This window comes from Neofelis nebulosa, chromosome 7, assembly GCF_028018385.1.
Source record: "Neofelis nebulosa isolate mNeoNeb1 chromosome 7, mNeoNeb1.pri, whole genome shotgun sequence".
In the NCBI taxonomy this organism is placed as follows: Eukaryota; Metazoa; Chordata; class Mammalia; order Carnivora; family Felidae; genus Neofelis; species Neofelis nebulosa.
Genome location: NC_080788.1, coordinates 143,722,861 through 143,741,023, shown reverse-complemented (window position 1 = coordinate 143,741,023; position 18,163 = coordinate 143,722,861). Strand labels below are relative to the sequence as shown.

General features: G+C 50.1%; 1 protein-coding gene across 10 annotated transcripts in view; it reads right to left on the bottom strand.

The window, feature by feature from the left end:
• Positions 1–18,163, bottom strand: part of WDR25 (WD repeat domain 25) — a 140,310-nt gene that overhangs the window by 32,079 nt on the left and 90,068 nt on the right. For all 10 annotated transcript variants that reach the window (XM_058740707.1, XM_058740709.1, XM_058740711.1 and 7 more), the window contains one exon: positions 10,653–10,783. In XM_058740707.1, coding sequence (XP_058596690.1) covers positions 10,653–10,783 — 131 coding nt within the window. The remainder of the gene's footprint in view (positions 1–10,652; positions 10,784–18,163) is intronic.

Below are 18,163 nucleotides of genomic sequence, written 5' to 3'. Positions count from 1 at the left end.
GGACTGAATTCATACCAAGTATGTTTTCTGACTATAACACAATTAAGCTAAAAATTCATACTAGAAACAGATCTGGAAAATCTGTGCATGTTCAGAAACTAAACAATATACTTGTAAATATCACACAGGTCAAAGAGGAAGTAAAAATAAAATTAGAAAATATGTTGAATTGAATGAAAATTAAATACCACGTATCAAAATTTGTGGGATGCATGCTTAGAGGGAAACGTACAGCATGAAAATGCTTATATTAAGAAAAACTTCCTGGGGCGCCTGGGTGGCGCAGTCAGTTAAGCGTCCGAATTCAGCCAGGTCACGATCTCGCGGTCCGTGAGTTCGAGCCCCGCGTCAGGCTCTGTGCTGACAGCTCAGAGCCTGGAGCCTGTTTCCGATTCTGTGTCTCCCTCTCTCTCTGCCCCTCCCCCGTTCATGCTCTGTCTCTCTCTGTCCCAAAAAAATAAATTAAAAAACGTTGAAAAAAAAAAAATTTTTTTTGAAAAAAAAAAAAAAAGAAAAGAAAAACTTCCTATCAATCATCTAACTTCCCACCTTAGGAAATTAGAGAAAGAGCATATTAAACCCAAAGCAAGCAGAACACAATAAAAATAAAAGCAGAAACTAATTAAGCTGAAAACAGAAAATCAATTATTTTGGGGCACCTGGGTGGCTCAGTTGGTCAAGTGTCTGACTCTTGATTTCGGCTCAGGTCATGATCTCATGGTTTGTGGGTTCGAGCCCCATGTCGGGCTCTGCACCGACAGCATGCAACCTGCTTAGGATTCTCTCTCTCTCTCTCTGTCTCTCTCTCTCTCTCTGTCTCTCTCTCCTTCTCTCTCTGCCCCTCCCCCCCAAAAATAAACAAAAAAAAAATCAATGTTTTGTTGAAATGATCAATGAATCTTTAGTCACACTGACTAAGAAAAAAAGAAACACAAGAAAACATAAAGACCAATATCAGGAATGAAAGTAGAAGACAGAATCTAATAATAAGAGACGGAACCTGAAAGGTAATGAAGGTGCAACCACTCCGGAAACCGTCTGGCAGCTTCCCGCGTGGTTCAGCCATCTCAGTCCTAGGTAGGACCCAAGAGAAACGAAAACAGACGTTCACACAAAAACTTGTAAATGGACGTTCGTAACGGTATTCGTGGTGGCCAAAAGACAGCGACAACACAAATGTCCACCATGTGGCGAACAGACAAACAAAACACGGCGGTCCATACAATGGGAACAGTATCCAGCCATAAAGGCGGAACGAAGCTCCGACTCGTGCTGCCACATGGTTGGCCCCTGAGAACACGATGCTAAATGAGAGAAGCCGGCCACAAAAGGCCATACGGTGTGTGGTTCTGTTTACATAAAATTCCCGGCATGGGCAAATCCACACGGAGAGCAAGAGCTGGGCTGGGGGTACGGGACAGGGAGGACACAGGGGGGTGAGCGGTGACCTCTAAAAGCACAGGGTTTCTTTCTGAGGTGATGAAAGCATTCTAATCTGACTGTGGGTGGTGGTTGTAGAATTCCATGAATATACTAAAAACTAATGAACCGTATACTTTACGTGAGTGGGTTGTATGGTGTGTGAACTAGACCTCAATAAAGCTGTTGTCCCCAAAATGTAATAAGTATTTAAAGTATATTAAGACAGAAATAATTAGAGGATCAAACCCGTGATTTTTTTGGATACTCTTAGTTATGGCAAGCTAAAATATGTTTTCAAGTAAAAAAATGTGAACCAATTTCAATAAAAGTATTCAAATTTTAAAAACCTCGACAAGAGGTGTTCTGTGTAACACAGATTATGTTAGTGGCAAAATGCATTATAAAGGACTCATAAATTAGAATTACATAAACGTTACATTTACACAATCAGTACAGGTTCAGAATCTGCTTTATATTTTCTGATACACCCTACTGCATTTTGAAGGGCAGAAGTCACCAAGGGGGAGTCAGAAGTCTCAGGACCCCCCCTCTGGAGTACTGCGGGTCTCCTGGGGTCACACATCGCTCCAGCTGGCAGTTCACACGTGGGGTTTGAAAGAGGAGTCCAACTGTCCGCCCCCAGAAAGTGGTGTGGAGGGAAGCAAAAGAGAAGGGGCAGGCTGGGCAGCAGGTCTCTGGGGTTCCGAATTCTGGGAACCACTTCCTCAGCTCTACGCAAGATTCTGGAGGACCCAGGGGACACACAGGAACCCGCTCCCCCCCAACCCCAGCTGCCTATGGAGGCAGCCAGTGAAGCAGATCGATCCGTCAAACATCCAAGAAACGCGTGTCCTCAGTGGGGGTTTCCGCCCGGGCCCGGAGCTCCTGGAGGGCAAGGACTAACTGGATTTTGTCACACCACGTGCCTGGTCTCCTGGGGACTCATAACATTTTTATGACATCAATAAATGAAATGTGCAATGGTGGGAGGGAGAACTTAAAACAAGCCCTGGGTTCAGGTCCGCGGCCCCACAGCAGCTGCCGGCCCCTGTGCCAAGAGCTACGTCCTTCAGAACAGCTTCCTCGCCTCCACCGTGGGGGCGGAAGGCTGCACTCACAGACATGCTGGGGCCGTGTGTGCAGGCCTGAGGCTTCAGGGCCCACCACAGCCCTGACGCCAGGCACAGAGCTGCGTGCGGCAGGGCCGAGTGAGCATCCGAACAAAGCGCGCGGCACTCACTGACAGAGTGTTTGATTCGTACACAAGACTCGAGTTTCATTCATGCTGTGAACAGGAAGCCCTGCAAGGATGTGGGAGTCAAGCCGCCGAGCTCAAGGTCTTACCCCACTACCGACGGGCTATGCACTATCGTGTGCCGGACTGAACCTTCCTGAACCCCGGTGCCCTCCCAGTGGGATGCGGGGCAGCTGCCCCGGATTGCTGTGCGCCAGGTGAGCTCAGAACAGAGGTCGGCAGCTGGCAGTGCCAACTGGCTGGCAGTGGCCTCAGAGCACCCGGGCCCCACCCCCACTCAACAGGCAGGGCCACAGGAGTCCACAAAAGCGGCCGGGAGCCAACCAAAGTCACAAGGAATGCAGTGGCCATGCACCAGGCTCTCCGGGCCCTTCCCCATCCCCCCCCCCTCCCCCCGGCCCCGCCCGGCCTCTGTTAGTCTCCTACTCTTATCTGCACACAGAGTTTGGTTTGAGGCAAAACTCAGAACTGTAGAAAGTACAAAGCGTCCAAATAAAAAGTCTTTTTAATATAAAGCTGATGAAAGAGACAAATGGAGAGTAATCAAAACCTCATTAGGGCAAATAAGCAACCTGCCTGCAACACCACGGAAACTGATGGCATGGAGTCCTTCAGGCAGCTGCCGTATGGGAGTCCACGTTTTGGGACGAAACCCTACACCACCACTCAGGATATTCACCCAGGCGCCCAAATTGTGGCCCCAGGGCTGTGGTTCACAGGGCCCTGGTGCTCGCAGGCGCCCTCAAGGTGCTTCCGGCCAGCCCAGGTCAAGAGCCACCGGCTGCCCTGCCGGCTCATGGCATTCCCACGCAGGGGAAGGATGCCCACGGGTAGGAGCTCAGGTGACCACATTAACCAATGGTGGCTCAGCTTCTGCTCCTCGCATGGGCTCACGACGTGGGGGTTTAAAACCTGCTCTTGGGCAGGGCGGCCAGTCATTGATGCAGCAGCCCCACTAGGGCCTACTGCATGCTTAGCACTTCAGTAGGTGTGGGAGCAGGGCAGCAAATGAGGCGAAACTGCTGTCCGCAGGGTGTTTTCCATTCTGCTGGGAAATCACACACACACACACACACACACACACACACACACACACACACGAGTCAGAGGCTGTGGCAGGAGACCCAGGGGAGAGTCCAAGCAGGCGGGAGGGAGAGCCGGCAGCCTCCCGGACTGCCACCTGTGTGTCAGGACACGCACCGGCAGAGGGGCTAGGACAAAGCTCCAGAAAGAGGTCAAGAAACTAACACAAGATCTGGAAATCAGGATGGCCCTTTACAAGCTTTAAAAAAAGAGGAATAAAAAGAAAAACATGAAATATTGATGACTCGTGCCAAACGAACACTAGAGCAAACGTGAGCTGGCCTGTCAGAGCCACGTTATCATGAGAATTTATCCCGGGGGGGGTGGGGGTGGGGGTCGGTGTTCTGGAGGCCCAAACAGGGGTCTAAATGCATCTGCAACTCTCTTTCTTGGGAGCCACGCAGAGCCCCAGCTCTGCCGACAGAGGGAAGAGGAACCAGGGCCAAAGCCAAGCGCCCAGCTCGGGAGCCATGTGTCCTAGATTTGCCAGAGCTGCTCCAATTTCCAGTGCCCGATCCTGCTCAACCGAGAGGGAATTTGCTGATGCTGAGGTTCCATAATTTAAGCTTGCAAAAAGGGTGATTGACTAAATATGCATTATGATTTTTAAGTCTCTGTAGTTTTTCTTACAAATTTGATTCATGATACAAGGGTGAATTTTATTACCTATGCTAATTTGGCCCAAACTACACAGTCACCTTAAAGTGAACTTTAACTACAAAGTAACTACCTTGAGAATTTCCCACAGTGCTGGTGGGCCCTGGAGAGCTGGGACCACATCTTATATCACTGTGGCTCTATAGCCCCCAGTCCACGCTGTGCTCAGAGCCAGGGAGCTGTGAGGCTAGCTACTGTCATCTACCAAACACCAGGGAGCATAAGAGCTCGGAGCCGGCCAACCGCTGTGTTGTTAGGACCATAACAGCGCACCTCCTCTGATGCGAGATGGCCCAAGCCCTCTGCCTCTGGCTTCACTTCACTTCCTGACTAGTCAGTTGCAGCTGAATTGCAGCTAGGGAGAGATCCCAGGGCAGCCACCGCCCTGCAGCTGGGAGTGAGTGAGTGCTGCTTCAGGACTCCACCATGATCAGAGGGACATGGTTACCCCATGAGCACCTGCCTGATCCCAGGCCCTGTTGAGAGATGCTGAGGCACAGATGTGATTCACCTCGGACCCCCACCGGCAGCGGTAAATAAACACCTGTTTGGCTGAGGGAACTCACAGTCGAGTAAGAAGATAAAGAGCTATCAGTGAAACAGGTCACAGACAGTGCAGGCCAATCAAGAATGAAAGCCACGGAAGCTCAAAGACAGAAGCAAGTAACCTCTACATTCAGAGGCCCTTTGGGCCCTGGCTTCTCAAAGTGTGGTCCACGGACCATTTGCCTCTGCATCTCCTGGGAGCTTGTTAAAAATGCAAGATCTTATCGGCAATAGACTGAACGTGTCCCCCCAACTCTATATGCTGAAGCCCTATTCCTCAATATGATGGTATTGGGTGGTGAGGCCTTTGGAAGATGATGAGGTTTAGATGAGGTCGTGAGGGTGCAGCCCCCATGATGGGACTGGTGTCCTTCTAAGGGAATGAAAAGACCGGAGCTCTCTCTCTCTCTCCATCATATAAGGACACAGCAAGAAAGGAGCCCTCTGCAAGCCAGGAGAAGAGCCCTCATCAGAACCTGACCATGCTGGTACCCTGGTCTTGGGCTCCAAGCCTCAGAACTGTGCAAATTAAATGTCTGTTTTTGAAGCCCCTCAGTCTATAGTATTTTGTTCTAGCAGCCCAAACAGATGAGATATCATCCTTATCAAAGACCTGCGGATACAGAATCTGCGTCCTAACAAGAGCCCCGGGTGCTCTCTGGCACACGGGCAGTGTGCAAAGCCCTGCTTTATGGATGACCTTGTCTTGCCCCTTGACCAACAGGGAAATCATGACTGAGAGAGACTGTAGTCTGAGGGGTTTGCCTACGGTCGCCCAGATGAGCAGGTGGTACGGGGAGGCTGAGAGCCCAGGCCTCCTGTAGCTCAGGCCAGTAGTACTAGAAGCTGGGCGGGGCTTCTGGAGAGAGGGACCCTAGAGTGACATGAAGGCCAGCCCACAGGCATCCTGGACTCCAGGCCACACCCATGTTCAAGCACACTGCCGGGAGAAAGAAGTCAGAGAATTTTGCTGGTGGTGTTATGCCAGCTTGAGTACGCACACTCGGTCGACTCACATGGAACACAGCCCGCTGACCTGCTGGAAATGAAGTCAAGAACTCTGCGGTGATGAGAGATGTGCTCCAATCATCAAACCCAAGGAAGAGAGAGACGGGCCAAGAAAAGAAGACAGGGAAGCTAAACAGCCCATTTGCTCTAATGAATTGGGCTGTGGCCCCAAGAAGTCCAGAATCCTAACCTTCATCATTTGGCTCAGCCTAAGGGTCATAAAATTGTATGACTGGAAAGTAGCTTAAAAGTTATCCGTTCCAACCACTCTTCAGACTGTGTTCTCTCAGACCGTGGCGAGAAGCTGTCTGGCCCTGCAGTCACGCTCCAGTGGTGGGCTCGCTAGCCCAGCACAGCACGCCTCAGCTCTGTCCTTGGAAACCTACCCCTTACCTTTTAAATGCTGATTCACTCTGATCCAGCGATTTGAGTTCTGGGACCCAAGCTTAAGGAAATAAACCTCAAATATGGAAAACACCAGATGCACAAATATATGTCTTACAGTGGAATGTATAATAAAGTAGACCTGGATGGTCTGTTTGGAGATTATCATTAACAGAGAGAAACTGCTCGCACACCTTGACAGAAGAACAGCTCTCTGGAAGAGATATTGTGTGAGCACCAGGTTTCTGCAAGGATGCCCATAATAGAGGGAAGAGCAGAAGCACCCACCTTGTCAGCCAGATCAGGATGGATCTCAACAATCAACAGGGTGACAGATGTCACAGCCAGACCTATCCACAGCAGGGGTTAGCCAGGTCGTAAATATTTTTGGTTTTGCAGCCCATGTGGTCTCTGTTGCAACTACTCAATTCTGCCACTGTAGTGTGAAAGCAGCTGCAGATGATACATAAATGAGAGCATGGCTGTGTTCCAATAAAACTTTACAGAAACAGACAGCAAGCCGGATTTAGCCCTGGGCTGTAGTTTGCTCACCCCGATCTCTACCTTCACATCTATTAATTTTAAATGGCAGGAAGAAAAAAAAAAAAAAAAAAAAAGGAACTATCCTCACTATCCAACCTAGGGAAATGGTTTTTTGAAAACGACCCATTGGATCCATATTTACTGAGTGCCTGTTTATGTCAGACTCTGCTCTGAACACCAGGCAGAAGGCAAGAAGCAAGTCAGGTAAGCACCCTGCATCAAAGGGATGTGTTGAAAATTCTACAAGAGTCTGTGATAACAAGGAAAACCCTGACAGTGCTATGTAAAAAACAAAATATAAAATTGTGTATAAAAATCAGACCAACGTTTTAAGAACACACACACACACACACACACACAGGGGAAAAGAACAGCGGAAGAAAAATACTAGAATGTTACTAATGTTTCATTCAGCTGGCTAGACTACCCCTTCTCTTTATTTCCCTCTACTTTCCAGTTTTTTCACATGATTGCATATTACTTTTACAAGAAAACAGTTCCTCCTGCTGCATTTAAAAGGGGGAGCTGGTCTTGATTGTAAGCTAAGCTCTCTGTCCCTCCTGCCTGCACCTGCAGTCTCCACCACTGTCCCTGAAGGTAATTTAAAACAAAAACAAAACAGCCAAGCTGCTCAGCCCCACATGTTCATCGACACAGGAGCGAGCCGGAGAGTTCAGCACCAGGGACAGCGCCACATACCGCAGGCAGCTCCGAGGGGTGAAAAGGGAGCCACACCCCAGGTGGGAGCCACCCGAGGTGGGAGCCAGGAGGGCAAGGAGGCTGTGCCTTTCTTCTCTGGTCCTCCGATTACTCCCACTTGAGACACTCAGGCAACACCTGTCAGAGTACACGAAACTGAAGCAAGAGAGCTGTCCCTGAGCCTGGCTGATGCAAAATGGAACTAGCCCTGTGACCCAGAGGGAGAGGAGAGGCAGTCGGATTGCTAGTAAAGGGGAAGTAAAAACAAACATTGTGCAGATCCCTTTCCCAACATTATTAGCTTGGGAGACACTCGCAAATATGCCAATACCAGTCACAGCAACATCTGCTTCTAATTGCTTTTCCCCCAGCATTTTCAGAGCCTGTCAGATGGCGTCTGCCCTAGGAGAAAATCCAATATTTTTAACAAACTCTTAAATCAGATGGCGTCCTTGGTGAGTAATCTCTTACGTGCTTGGTCTTTGAGGCTAAAAACAGTAAGCACACCTTTAAGGGACGCGGCCGTCAGCAGGGCTGGGTAATCGAAGGCCCCACTTCAAACAGCATGACTAAGAGTTTCCAACACATGCAGCCCAAATACAAGTGTTCTAGTGGGTTGTTGTTGTTGTTTTTTTTTTAATTCCACTGTGTCCACGTCTTTATGTGAAATTTTTCTCTCTTTTCCAAATATTTTTGTAAAAAGAAGTTTCTTTGTAAAAGAAAAATGTGTGATTTTTTTTTTTAAAGAGCACATCTCTCTGTGCTTTAATTTTCCCACTTGTGAAGTACTTTAAGCAAGACACCTATGGATAAAACTTCACATTTTCTTCAAAGAAACTGCCTGTGTTCTTAGGTTCGCAAAATGCCAGCAGCCCCTTCCAACAGCCTGTTGGGAAAGTGTCTTCCTGCAGTGGCCAACCTGACCTTCAAATCCGGGAAATCCAAGGTGGGGCGGGAGGCAGTCCTGGAGGGAAAGCCTTTAGGTAGAACCTTTTAGCATTGCAGCAGCCTTGAGCCCTTCAGGGTGGGACCACTGAACCCCTGAATCCTAAATGCAGGAGGGCAAACTGACATTCCATACCTTCTCCTTTCAAAGTTAAGTTTAACATGGGTTTTATTATAAACTACCCTGTAGGACTCAAGTGGCCGCGTGCCTCCTTCAGACCAGAGTAGTGCTTCTCAGACCCTGAAAACAAGTCAGCCTAAAATCACGGCGCACCCCCAGAGGCAATCGGGCCACGGCTCTTCCTCACTACTCTCCCACAAACCCATTCTCAGGCCTGGCTTCTCCCTGCTAACCCAAACCAGGACTCACAGCACTGAAAGCCTCTTTGCCTGGGGCCAGTACCCTTGCCTGGAGCCCATGCCCCACCAGGTCAAGCCAGTCCCTGGTCCCTGCACACATTTCACACACTTCTACCTTCTATAACCTACACATTCTGCATGACTCCCTTCCTCCCTCATTCCTTCACTTGGTCATCCGAGGCTTGCTGAGTGTCTACTGCGTGCCAGCCACTGTTCTAAGGGCTACAAGTCAACAGCAAACAAAACAGACAGAAAATCCCCACCCTGGAGGGGCGCCTGGGTGGCTCAGTCGGTTGGGTGTCTGACTTTGGCTCGGGTCATGGTCTTGCGGTCCGTGAGTTTGAGCCCTGCATCAGGCTCTGTGCTGACAGCTCAGAGTCTGGAGCCTGCTTCAGATTCTGTGTCTCCCTCTCTCTGCCTCTTTCTCTCTCTCAAAAATAAACATTAAAAAAAAGTTTTTTTAAAGAAAAAAAAAAATCCCTCCCTGGAGAAACTTAGGTTCAAGTGAAGGCAGACAGGCAAGCAGATAAACATGTAAAATCCACAGTACACCGGGTGATGATACACAGTAGGGAGAACAGTGAGGGGGCAAAAGGGACTAGTGAATGCCAGAGGGTGACCATCACGGTGATCAGAGAAGGCCTCACAGGAGAGGTGGCATTTGAACAGAACCAAGCAGAAAGAGGGAGCCCCTACAGAGAAAACTGGGAGAAGAGCATTCCAGGTGGAAGGAGCAGCAGGTGCAAAGGCCCTGAGGCAGGAACGTGCTAGTGTGCTCTAGGAAAGGCAAGGAGGCCAGTGGGGCTGGAGGTGATGAGAAGGGGGAAGGGAAGCTCATGTAGGTATTGAAGGCCACTGTGGGGACACTGGCCTTTACCATGAGTGAGATCAGAGCCTGGAGTGTTCTGACCAGGGGAGAGGCACATCAGACTTACACTGTGACAGACACTCTGGCTGCCATGTTGAGAACAAACTATAAGGAGTGGGGAAAGAGCTACCACATAGGAAACTACTGCAATTATCCCAGTGAGAGCCAACGGCAGCTCAAGCCAGTCACCACAGGATATGCTCGTGACTTGGATGTGGGGGAGACAGGAAGAGCAGAGACAGGCACGGTTCTGACAGTTCCGACCCGAATCCCTGGAAGGGTGGAGCTGCCACTTATCAAGTGGGTGAGGGCAACGGAAGCAGCAGCTTGGTGAGCAGCGGGGTGGAAACTCCTCTGTGGGACTGATCGCCACCAGCCGTTTAGCCCCAGAAGGCACGTGATCTCCAAGAAGCCTTCCTCACATCAAGCAGAAAGCCCTCGCCCTCTGAATGGCCGCTTGTCCCTCCCTTACTCCCCCACCCATCTCTCTCTCTCCCCCTCACACACACACACACACACGTGCACACATACGCACACACACAGACATACATACAGCAGTGCTCCACACCACTTATCTGCAACTGCACGTCATTCCCTTGAGTAACCCAAAGGCTAATTCCTTTTATATCATCTGGAAGCATCTGCACACAGTAGGTACTCAATAAATGTTTTCAGAGCCGCACCTCTGATGTTTCAATACTCTAACAACTCAAGAACGTTCTTTCGGAACACATACACATCACGCTGAGCACCGATGAAACGTCAGGTGGTAATTACCCCGTCTCCAGGGTCCTGCACCTAGATGCTGGCCCGCCCCCGGTCAGTCACACCGCCGCGGCAAGCTCTCCTGTGGAGAGGCCACGGGAGGAAGACGGGCATCACCTTGCCGGTCCTTATATCCCAAGCTTTGACTTCGGGGTTGAAGCCTCCACACACAAAAAGGCTGTGGTCTTTCGGGTGAAATTTCAAAGTAGTGATTCTAAAGTCACTCTGACCGCTGAAGAGCTGGGTTCCTACAACACAAAGAAGAGAAGAGAGCATTAAAAAATACTCGGACCACAAGATAAATATCTTAAAACTAAGATGCCATCTGGGCCCAAGGGCCCATGAGACTTTCTGGAAGCACAACAGACGTCATGGCACCTGAATCTCACTCTCTGACCAGCCCCGTCCCTGACTGGCCAAACTGCCCCCCAGGGCTGACCCAACGGCTGGACCCACGAACATCACCTTTCCTGTGTTCCATCGACACTGCCTATCAACTCATTTAAACCACACAACTGCTCAAAACCTGCTCTACGACTGAAGAAAAGCCAAGGCTCAGGGAGCTTAAGTAACATTGTCAAAGCCGCACAGTTAACAGAGAGTATTTACCCAGGACTCTAAAAAAGAAAAAGCAAGATGCTCCAAAGTGATCTTTGTGGGATCAGCCATCTTTCAACCATGACCTTACATTCATGACCACGGATGATTTGCTACAGGGAGTGGCTGGTAATGGTAGCATGATACTCTGGGCAACAAGTGACAGCATGACCCCACAGGGCCTGGGAGCCAGCATGGACAGGCAGTGTGGCCCACTGGGGTCTCACTGATTCTGCAGGACTCAAGACGGTCCTTGTCCTCTGCATATCTGTCATGAAACCGCTGTCGAGCGCTCACGTGCACTGTGAAAACATTTGTGTGTACACACACACACACACATATGGTGGGGAAAATGTCGGTTTCGCCACTGTGAGCTTTCAGACGTCAGTGACATAAACAGGCTGAACTCAGGGCGTGTGGGGAGCAGATCTCTGACCCTGAGCCCAGGTCTGTTGGGTTCCAAAAGCCAGCACTCGTTCCTCTATGTTGTGCCACATTATGCCCCAGGGCACTGGCTGTAGTTCTCGTGTGCTCCATTCAACCCCACTGAAAATGCAACCAGAAACCAGACCGGCCTTGGGAACCGTTCTTACCACCGGACACGTCCCCAGGGGCCAGGCCATCTCACAGGCATGGCACCTGCTATGCAACACCCACCAAGAGCGTGAAGGTGGTTTCCCTCAGAGATGTCAGCAATGGCTCCCACTGCCCGGGACGGACAGCCTTGACTGCCCCTGGCCCACAGAAACTCCTCCACTGGACTGAGGCCATGGGCGGTTAGGGACACATGAAGCTGGTGGCCGTGGAGACCAATGTGATGCCAAGATCTCCAGCATCATTTCCTCTCACGGGAACCCAGAGGCCATGTTTGCTCATCCATTTCAGAAAGCACTTCCAGAAGGCTGCCCTGCTTTGTGTTCAGGACCCCCCCACACAGCATTCTACCAGCTCACCAGGTAAGGAAATGAAAGGTCATCGACTGGTAGTCTTGAGTTACAGCAGGAGCCTTTATAAACCCAATTTGCCTAGATCCATGCTCTCTGCACTTGTCTGACAGCAACACCCAACAAGGGACAGCCCTTCAGCACGTATCACGGGGACGCGTGTTTGCTTGTAAGTTACATACCGCGCTACCGTGCGAATAAATTGTACGCATTAAGATACCAAAAGTAAACTATTTTAAAGGAGAGACAAGGACACAATAACCAATATTTTAAAATATGAGCACTGGGTGTTGTATGGAAACCAATTTGACAATAAACTGTATTTTAAAAAATAATAAAATATATTTTAATGTGCCATTTTCTAAGAGTATCAACAAACCTCTGTGAAATCATTAAACCAAACGAGTTTTTAGTGAGAGCTACCAAATTGACTCCACTTCCATTTTTTTTCAAAGGCAGGAAAACTGTCTGTGGCTCAATGATTTGAAAGTAGCCCAGTTAGGGCTCCAGTCCGTTCTCTGAGGTCATCAGAGCTAACAAAGACTCTTCCCAGAGATGCACAGACCCGACTGGAAGATGCTTACCACTGGCAACAAAGGAGACACCGTCCGCTTCTGTCCATCCCTGATACAAAGGATTTTGTGAACATGTTATGAGTGAGGCCCCAGTTCCCCTCAGGTCAGAAAAACGCTCCTGCAACTCATCACAGGGTATTACTGCATTCTCATATTTTTAATAGCCCAATTCAAAATCCATTGACATTGTCATCTCAAGGATTTTGAAGCAGGTTAGAAAAACTGCTCCCAAGTTAAGGGTGCAGATATTAGTGTTTTTACTAGGTGACACATTCACATAGTTTTTGGTTAACAAATTACAAGATGGTGGAAACAAAAACATCTCTTTTCAAAATGTTCTTTCCACAGTACAAACTTTTGGGAAAGTTCTTCATTAAAGTGTCACCTTTCCCTTGATGAAGGGTTATGTTGATTTTTTTCCAGTATCTTCCAGGGGCCTACAGTTTGCAGTCACTTGTCATCAGAGAAAACTTTGGAAACACCTGAGGTTTTGTAAATGGAGCCTCTATACTTCTTGAAGTTCAACAAGCCCCTTAACTGTTCCACTCAAACGGGCAGTGCACAAAGTCTTTCATGGTCATCCTGTGTCACTATGATGTGAAGAGGGGCCACTGTGGGTCCTGTCATCCGTAATGGTGAAGGGCCTATAAATAATAGCCTAGCCGTCCAGCCCAAGGGGGCAGTTGAGGCAAATGTGGGTCTCTGCCTGGTGGAATGTCGAAAAGCCATTCAAAACTGGAATCACAAACCGTGCTCTTTGGCAAGACAGACAATGCCTGATACCTGTTCTTGGATCACAAAAGTATTAAGTAGGGATTGATATGGGCAGAGGCTGGGAAGAGATTCACCGACTTGAAGTGGTTTGTTCTAGGGGTAGTAAGATCATTTTTTAAGTTACACCAATATCGTTGTCATAATGTTGTGTGTGTGTGGCTTTTTTTAAATAAAGAATCCTTCTAACCAGGCATCAGAGAGATGAGCAGACTTACAGGAGTCTGGGTCCTACGTGTCTCGTTAGGTCAACAGACAAGCAACTGTCTCAAGCAAAAACTCACATCCTGGGGAATTAACCTGAGCGGAAACCCGATATTCCTTGAGCTTCCTCTTCTTTCCTGAAACCCATCAAGCTATAGTTGGCGGTCAGAGACCACCCATGCTATGCCCGATTAGAGATGCCCCTTCCTAGGGAGGATGGAGGTCTCCCCACGGCCGGGACTCGGAATGGCACTTATGGAGACCTGCTGGGACAGGCCTTGGAACTGCAGCTCAGGCCTCAGGGCACTTGCCCCAGCCAGGTAGCCAGGGGACCCATATGGAGGATGAAGAAAGGGAGCACCATCATGTCCCCTCAATGGAAAAGGAGCACACAGATGCCACTGTGGCCCCCACGCTGCTGCAAAGGCCCCGGCCAGAAATCTCCTCCTGGCACAGGCAACAGTACCTACTGTGGCCCTCCTGCTCGTTCAGAGTCACTGCTAGTCCTTAAGCCCAAAAGGAAAAATAAACGGTCTGCCTAGAGAAAAATTTTCCCTGTTTCTTGGACCATGGCATATAACCATATGCTTATTTCAGAAACAGCAGTGAATTAGGCATGTTTTTTCAAAAAGTGCAGTGATACAGTCTTGCCAACAATGAGGAAAAGGTGGGAGGAAAAGCAAAAGCTGAGTTGCTAAAAGATGAGGACTGAGCTTTTTCTGCTAAAAAAAAAAAAAAAAAAATGCACGTATTTCTGCATGTTATTCTTCAACCTTCCAAAGAGACTGGGAAGAGCCTTCGAGTCTCGTAAGTACTCTGATGTTCCCGTTACAACACAAGCGATGCTTTCTATCTTTTCTCCTACTTTTTGCTTATGAGAACTAGGCCTTTGCTGTATCTGCTAAAAGGGTCCAAAACTAAAAGATTTTAAAATTTTTGATAAGCTTCCAGACAGCTCATGGGAAACACAAAGGGGGAGATTCCACCGGGGAAGGAGGTCTAGCACAAGGCTGTGGCTCAGAAGTCGGGGACCCCAGCCGTCCCTGCCCGGCACCGTGCTCGGCACAGGAGGTGGTGCAGCAGAGGGGCTGAGAGTCACCCAGACCCAGGCCCCACCCCAGGAGAGGGACCTGCCCAAGTCTGTAAACGGCAGGCTGTCCGGGGACCACACGCGACAGACGTGCATCCATAACGCGTACAGTGCTCTGGAGGGCGCGGCAGACACAGCAAACAACAAAAGGGAGCTATGATTGTTGGAAAAAGTTAACCCCCGAATTACTGAATTCATCCTTGGTTAAATTAAAACCTAAAACCAAGGGCTACAAGTTCTTAACAGCAGGAACCTTGAGAGAGGAATGATTTGGAGTTTCTGTCTTGAGGCTATGAGAATACAGTGCCCTGGGCTAGTCTTTACATTTTGTTGAAGAGACATAGATAAAGGCTGGAAATATTTATCAGAGACTGTCTTGTTCCCAGCCGCGGTGAGGTGAAGGTCCTTTCTTGTCAGACTTGTTCCTCCTCTACATGTTCCTACATCGAGTGCCCTCTTCACCACGTCCTCTCCTCCCTCACGACGACGACGCTACCTCAAGCACAATGATTAGTTGCTATGTAACCTTTAACCTCGAGACTATCTTGCTTGGTTACATGCTTGTTACAGAAAGGTCTATTTATTCACTGTATGCTGCTTATGGGAAATTGAGTTTTAAAATATTTAATCCACTAACACTGACTTTATTGATCTTGTTATAATGAACTCAACCAGTATAAGAACTGTTCAGATCCTCTTGGAGTTAGGAAAAATCACTTCTTTTCCTCCTTGAATCAATAATGATACAAATAAACCATAAATTGTCATTAGGGCAAAAATACGCAGAAACTCAATTTATTCTCTTGACGCTATTATTACTACCCCATCACCAATATTGAGAAGATAAGGCAGCTGGTAACACTAGCCAGGAAATTCCTCAGAGGTTCCCCTCTTCCTTTCTCAGGTAGAGACCCAGATGACCACCCATGTGCCTGGGGCAACACCACCTGTTCACCCTAATGCCTACCTTGGGGGACCCTATCACCATGCAGGGCTCTGAGTCCCCAGCGGCTCCTCTTCTTCCACTCAGCATGTCTGGCCCCCAGCCCAGTTCCTGGCACATAACAGACATTTAATCCAGGTCAGATGAAACCCAAGTAGGGGACCCCAAGAAAGAGAAAAGAAGTTCATGCCCTCCTCTGCAGGGAGCGGGCATCTGTCACCTCCAGGCCTGCGTGCAGCCCTCTGTAGTAGGTGTCATTAGCCCATTTCACAGCAGGAGAAATGAAAGCTCTGGGAGGTGAGGATTGGTCCAGGGCCACACAAGTCAGCCATGCTGGGAGCCAGGCCGGGCCTGTCCAACCCCAGAGCCCCGCTCTCCGTGCCTGCCTGCAAGCTATCCGTGACCTTTCCTTCTCCTTAGCTCTTTGTTCGTATCCATGGACTCACGAACATGCAGGGGAGACGCTGACAAGGGAAAGCTGATGCTGTCGGCTCATGGTGATTGAGCTCGTGTTCCCAGGCAGGCGGCATATGACTCATTTCGCTAAAATCAATATCGTTACACTCATCCTCTGGGAAGTACCCCGCCAGCTGTAAATCTAACCATCCTGACTCAAAGTTAACGAGAAAAGGAGCTTACTAACTTTCAAATCAAACTCTATGAATCAGAAACAGGGGCCATCTCAGCAGGCCTGGCAGAGTCCCGGGAAGGGTCCGGGTGCATCCACAGGTCCCCCGCGGTTGAGCGGGCGCCTCTGGCTCAGCTGGTGGTCCTCTCAGATCCACAAAACCAGGATAATAAAGCTAAGCTGAAGAAGCTGTCGTGAGAATTGGAAAGACAGAGTGACATAAGGGGGCAGGCCCCAGACGGACGGCGGGCCCGCCAGACGGCGGCTGCGGCAGCAACAGAAGAAACGGCAGTCGGCGTTTCTCCTTACATCAAGTCTGGCTGCTGCTCTTAATGATCTGGACGAGACTGAATTCCCTAAAGTTGAAAAGAAAACAAAAGTTCTCAACTTGCAAACAAGGTGTGTCGCAAGGGTTTGCCTCAAGTTGGCTTTTCTAGGGCCCAGCAGGCCCCGCTCGACGGCAAGCGTCCGGGCTCCCAGTCCGTCGGTGGAGGAGGTCTGACCTACGAGGGCAGCCTGACCTCCCGGCGGCTGCCTCCGAGCGCACACAGAGACTGAGTACCAGCACGGCGGGGCGACGGTAGTCCACGAAACAGTGCCGTCCGCTAAATCCGCTATTCGTCTATCCACAGGACGGCACAGGCGTCACTGGGAGAAAATGACAGGACAGGGGTGTGTGGGATGTGGCAGGACCCGTGGGCACTTCCCACAGGGTGAGGTATGGGGCTGGCAGCCTGTTTCATGGACGCGTAATAACACTGGATTTAATACCCAACACTAGGGTCGTGCCCCAAAGCTGTATGGAAAGAGGGGGAGAAAACAAGCTTGAAACTGGAGAGAAAAACTCTTCGGACCGAAAGAGGAAGGGTGTGCGTGGGAATGGGGCCCAGGGCCAAAGAGGTGGTAGACTTGAGAACGGGCACATTTAAAAGAGGGCTAGGGACAGGGTGTCGGGGGAGGAACGAGCTTGGGAGAAAGAGGGGTGGATGAGGACAGGGGAAAAGCAGGGGAGTCTGTGGGGGTCCCGCCTACACCAGAAGGACGGACGGAGGTGCGCAGCTGCTCCCTGGGCAAGAAGGCACCGGAGGGGCTGTGCCAGGGCCATCGTCGGCTCAGACCTCACTGGGCTACGGAGCCCCTCAGAGACTCTGTGTCTGGATCCAGCGGCAAACCCCTAGGACCACAGGACTGCATACACAAAACGTGCCCGTACCATCAGGAGCTGTGCAAGTGTGCCCATCGCCCGGCGGCCCACGATGCGGCTGGGCATCCGCCTTCCTGCCTCCACAGGTACCTAAAGGGTGCCTGACCCAGTCCCTCGGAGCTGTGCCGGGGGACACTCAGTCATGGTGCTCAAAAGCCAAAGCATGGAGAAGCCCAGGCCCCCTGCAGGCACCTCCTCCAGGGCCTGGAGGGGCGGCACCAGTCGGCCCAAAAGGAGCCCCATCTGCAGCCCCTCCTCTAAAGCCCCATGAGCTCCTGGTCTTCGTCAGGGTTCTAATTTGGATGCTTCTCACCCTTCCTATGCCAAATGTACTATAATCGCCAGGGCTAACATTTCTCCCACCGGAGCAGCGGCTGTCGACAGCCAGAGAAGCATCCTTCAGCCAGTCACTTAATCAGAAGGCTGGGTCAAGACCCGTCCGGGCGCCCCTTCCTCCCAGAGGCCCCAAGCTCGCCTCCACAGGTGGCAAGCCAGCTGCCCGGGGGAGAGCCAAGCAGGGCCCCCTAGGGGTGGGCTTCAGCAAACCGTTCATCCTCGGCAGGAAAAACCGACGCGGTGAGGGCATGCCACTCCCGGGCTTCAACAGGCAGGCTCTGCCAGTCACACAGGCCACAGGTGGATCCCAGCTCTGTTGCTGCTGGCCGCGAAGCC